At 60.4% G+C, this 4408-nt stretch overlaps 1 protein-coding gene across 1 annotated transcript in view; it reads right to left on the reverse strand.

Annotated features, from left to right (window-relative positions):
* FOXO6 (forkhead box O6) overlaps positions 1 to 4405 on the reverse strand; it is a gene marked incomplete at its 5' end in the record, with an annotated part of 21484 nt that extends 17079 nt beyond the window's left edge. The window contains one exon of the mRNA XM_008581619.1: positions 4091 to 4405. Within this exon, the coding sequence (XP_008579841.1) occupies positions 4091 to 4405 (315 nt within the window). The remainder of the gene's footprint in view (positions 1 to 4090) is intronic.
* Between the last annotated feature and the right edge of the window lie 3 nt (positions 4406 to 4408).

Raw genomic sequence — 4408 nt, forward strand, 5'->3', positions numbered from 1 at the left:
CCGGGAAGCCGGAAGGGCCCGCAGCGCGCCAGCGCTCGTGGGTGGGTGTGAGCAGGTGGCCGTGGGAGTCTGCCGGGCGTGCCAGCAACTGTGCCAGGAGCGGCTGGCACGGGCTCGTGCCCAGGAGGCGGGCAGCTGCCAGCCCCCCGCTCGTGCAGTGAGGGGGGTGAGGACCCCCCCCAACCGGGGTTCACATGGCCTCCTCCCGCACCCCCACCAGCCCCTGGGGCTGGGGATCCCCCGGAGGACAAAGGAGGAGGAGGAGGGAGCCCTGCTGGAGCAAGCTGGGGGAAGTGGAGAAGGGAGCTACACATAACCACTGCTCAGCCAGGCTGCAGCAGGACCCTGCTCCTGGCCTCTCAGATCAGTCCCTCCCTTCCAGCCCCCACCCCACCAGGAACTTACTGGGCCAGGGCCTAGACCAGATGGGAGTAGCGCCACCCCTCCTGATCCCACCCCTCAATAGACAGGCTGCTCCAGCCCCTAAGGGAGAAGGGAAGTCCCCATCCACTGCGCTCCTCCCCACTAGGCCTGTGGACAGGAATGGGAGGCGCCTAGGCCTGGCCGGGGAGCTCCCAGTGGAGCTGGCAGCCAGGAAACACAAAAGCAGGCAGAACAACTCCAGGGGCGCTAAGTGAAAGGAGCACCAGGACTCAGCAGTCTGGAAGGCTTCCCGCAGGAGTCCAGGGCTAAGGGAAAGTGGGGCTGGAGCATCTGTGAGGAAGTGGGAGGCCCTAGCCAGATATGTACACTCTTGGGACACTTCAGAGGAAGGGGGGACCTCCTGTCCAAACTCTGATCCCAGGCCTGGAGACCCTCCGCTCTGAGGAAAATATACCTCACCCCTTTGGTGGGGTTCCCAGCACTTAACCCAGCCTCTCTTTAAGCCTCAGACTGGTGTGGGTGTCCTGAACCTGCTAGTGGTCTTGCCTCCTCCAATTCCTGTCCTCAGCACCACTTGACTACCTCCCACATCACAGATGGGACCACAGGGCAAAGGCCAAGCATGCTGAAATGGCCCACTGCACCTTTCCCATACCACCTCCCTGCTATGCCTAGGAACCATCCCCCAAATCCAACATGCACAACTCCACATCCCTGCTTTGGGTATGTAGTTAAGACCTCTTGGAAGACACTCTCACATTCTCTCCTCCCCCATGAAGTCAGACCAGATCAAGTGCCACTTCCTCCACGAGGACCTCCCTGGCTCCCCAGGGTATCTAACCTGACGTCCCTGCACCCCTGCCCCCACTCCCAGCCTTTCCTGCCTGCAAAACCCAGGGCTGGGTGTGGAACTGGCTGAGCCCTGATGCATCCTGAAGGCACATCCAATGTCTTCCCCTTTGGTCCCCCCACAATATCTAACACAGGGTTTGGTTTGGTACACCCCAGGGATTCAAGTGCAACACTTTTGTGGAGGAGGGGAAGGAGGGAGGAACAATGTGCCCAGCTCCAGCCCTGGCACCTGTGCTATACCACCTCGCCTGTCAACCTGAGATGGGCTGAGATGGCTCCCCCGCCAGGCCCCTGGAGGAAATGACTGGGAATGGGGGAATGGATGCAGGGGCAGGAGGCTCCAGGAATGAGAGGGGAAGGAGGCTCCCTGAGGAGCTGGGAGAGGGGTGGATAGGAGGAGGACAGCCACTGAGGGGACAGCATGGGTGCCTGGGTGGTCTCTGCCAGGGTCGATGTTAGGAGCCCAAGCCTGAGGTTCCCTCTCCAATGTCCCAGCCTAGGACTTGGAACCCAGGTACAGGGAGAACCAGTGTGTCCCCAGCAGCGTGGTGCAGTGGAAACCGTATCCAAATGGCAGGCAGGAGACATGGGCCCTCATCCAGGGCCTGCCACTCACTGAAGCCCTGAGAAGAGTCCTATCCCCTTTCGGGGCCTCAGTGTCACAGTCTGAGAAATGAACGCATCAGACTAAATTATCTCTGGGCACATTCCCAAACACATTCTAGGATTTATACCTGCCCCTGTTCAAAAGCCTTCAGGGTACCCCTCCTACCTCCAGCTACCAGAGGGACACGGTTCAGAGGTTCTTTGGGGCCCTGGAGGGAGATACACCTGAGTCCCACTACTATGTGACCTTAGACCGTTCACTCCTCCACTCTAGACCTCAGTGCCCTCCTCTGTAAATGTTCACAGTAAAAACCACCTCAGGGACTGCTGAGAGCATTAAAGGAGATGTGTGGAGGTACCTGGCAGAGATTGTCCCCAAGACCCTCAGTGAACTGCAATTTTCTCCTGGCTTCCAGCCTCATGTCCCCTCTTCCCATCTTTCCCCATCCTCCCTAATCCATCAAACCGAGCTGGAGCTACACCTCCTGCAGGAAGCCCTCCTGGCCTACTCTGGCCCACTGCACTCTCCCCTGCATCGTCTGCACGATCCACTCATTTCTTCCCTCGTTCGGTAGACGTGCACTGATGGCTTCTTTCAGTATACATGCACTGGTGTCAATCTCTATGCTGGGTGCTGCGGGTACAGAATGACTCCAACACTGCTACTGTCTTCCAAAGGCGGGGTGGGGAGGGGAAATGAGACGGGACACAAATGACTAAAACCCATCACAGGCATGGAGCAGGCCAGAGAAGGAGGAATCCTAAGTACTAAAAAGGGCTAGGGAAGGCTTCCTGGAGCAGGTATCTGAACTCTGTGCCTCTGAGGACAGTGAATACATCTACAGGGAGAAGTGGAAAGTGGGCCAGGGCATGGGAAGCAGGGAAGGAGGTGGGAGCAAAGCCCAAGGGCAGGACACACAGGAGGAATAAGTGTTCTGGTGGGGTTGAGCCCAAGGGGATCAGAGACCGAATGGGAAAGGAGACCCATGTGTACTCCTCCAGCCTGTGTCCCTGCCCCATAGTGACAGGCACAAAACCTGAGAGCCACGGGGCTCTCAGGTCAGGACACCCTGACCCCGACAGTGCTGTCACTGGGCATATAGAACTGTCCATGTCCACAAGCCTCCCCCTCCTCTTCTGGCACCCCACCTTCTGCTGACCCTGTTTGCAGCCACCACTGGGCATAGTCCCCTCCCTTGATATAGGCATGCCTCCCTCACAGAGGCCCCCTCTCCCATAGGGAGCCTGACAGCTCATCCCCTAGGCACAGGATGCCCTCCAACCTCCTCTCTCCCAAAGGCATAGACTATCCCCATTCTTCAACAAGATGGCCAGAGGAGGAGCTGGGTCTGGAAGCCACAGTCCAATTCAGCCCCTGTCCTCTCCCAAGATGGCTCCCCCCTTTCCACTGACTGGCACTGAGGCGTCCCTGGGGTGCCCCTGCCCCTCCTCCAACTCCTAAATGCATCTGGGCTCAGAAAGCCAGGGAAGTGGAAGACAGGCAGCCTGGGTGGGCAGGAACAGATCCTCACCCCCCCCACACACACACACCCATCCTTAATACCCTACCTTCACACCAGCAGGGGTCATCACCAGCCCCCCATGCTGATCCAGGTAAGGGAGGTAGGCAGCAGCTGCCCTATGGAGAACTCAGATCTCAGGTCACCTGCCGAGTTCCCCACCCCAGGCTAGTTGGCGCCCTGAGGTGAACTCCTGGCACCACAGGAAGAACTGTGGGTCCATGGTGGCACTCCTCACCCTGGGGCCAGCTCAAGGAAGGGCGGTGGGAGAGATTTGGGAGGGAAAGCAGCCACTGGCCTGAAGTCATTATTTCAGCTCTTTAAGGAGGGTGTCCTGGTGAGAGGATAAAACAAGAGTAACACAAAGCAAACTCGGGGGAGCAAGGGGGGCTCCCCAATGTCCGTGGCCTGGGAATGGGTTCCTCGGCTGTGCCCCCCAAGGACGGAGTGGGGATGTTCCTCGCGGACGCCTCAGAGCGGCAGTCCCTTGCCACCCCACCAGACCTCCCACCCCGCATCTTTCCCCGCAAGGGAGCACGCACACAGCTGCTCCCAGCACGCCCCCACCTGTCCGTAGGCCAACCCCGCGCCGTGGGCGCACCTTTCCTGACCCCTGGCGGTGCCCCAGAGCCCCCCTCCCGATAGCCCTTCCAGAGCCTCGACGCACCTAGCAGCCCCTAGAAGCCCCAGTGGCGTCCCCAGCCCCCCTTCCCAGCCGGACGCCCCACCTTCCAGCCGGCCGAGCTGTTGCTGTCGCCTTTATCCTTGAAGTAGGGCACATAACGGACCATCCAGTCGTAGATCTGCGAGAGCGTGAGCCGCTTGTCCGGGGCGCTCTCGATGGCTTTGGTGATGAGGTCGGCGTAGGACAGGTTCCCCCACGCGTTCCGCCGGGAGCTCTTCGCTTTCCGCAGCGGTCCGACCTCCGCGCCCAGCGGCGGCGCTGGGGCCATCGCTGGGGCCGTCGCCCGGCGCTCCGGCCCGCAGTCCTCGGCGCCCTCAGCCACCCCTGCGCTCAGCGCTCCGTCCTCGTCGCCGGCCAAGCC

Source organism: Galeopterus variegatus, unplaced genomic scaffold, assembly GCF_000696425.1.
Source record: "Galeopterus variegatus unplaced genomic scaffold, G_variegatus-3.0.2 Scaffold2408, whole genome shotgun sequence".
NCBI classification, from domain to species: domain Eukaryota; kingdom Metazoa; phylum Chordata; class Mammalia; order Dermoptera; family Cynocephalidae; genus Galeopterus; species Galeopterus variegatus.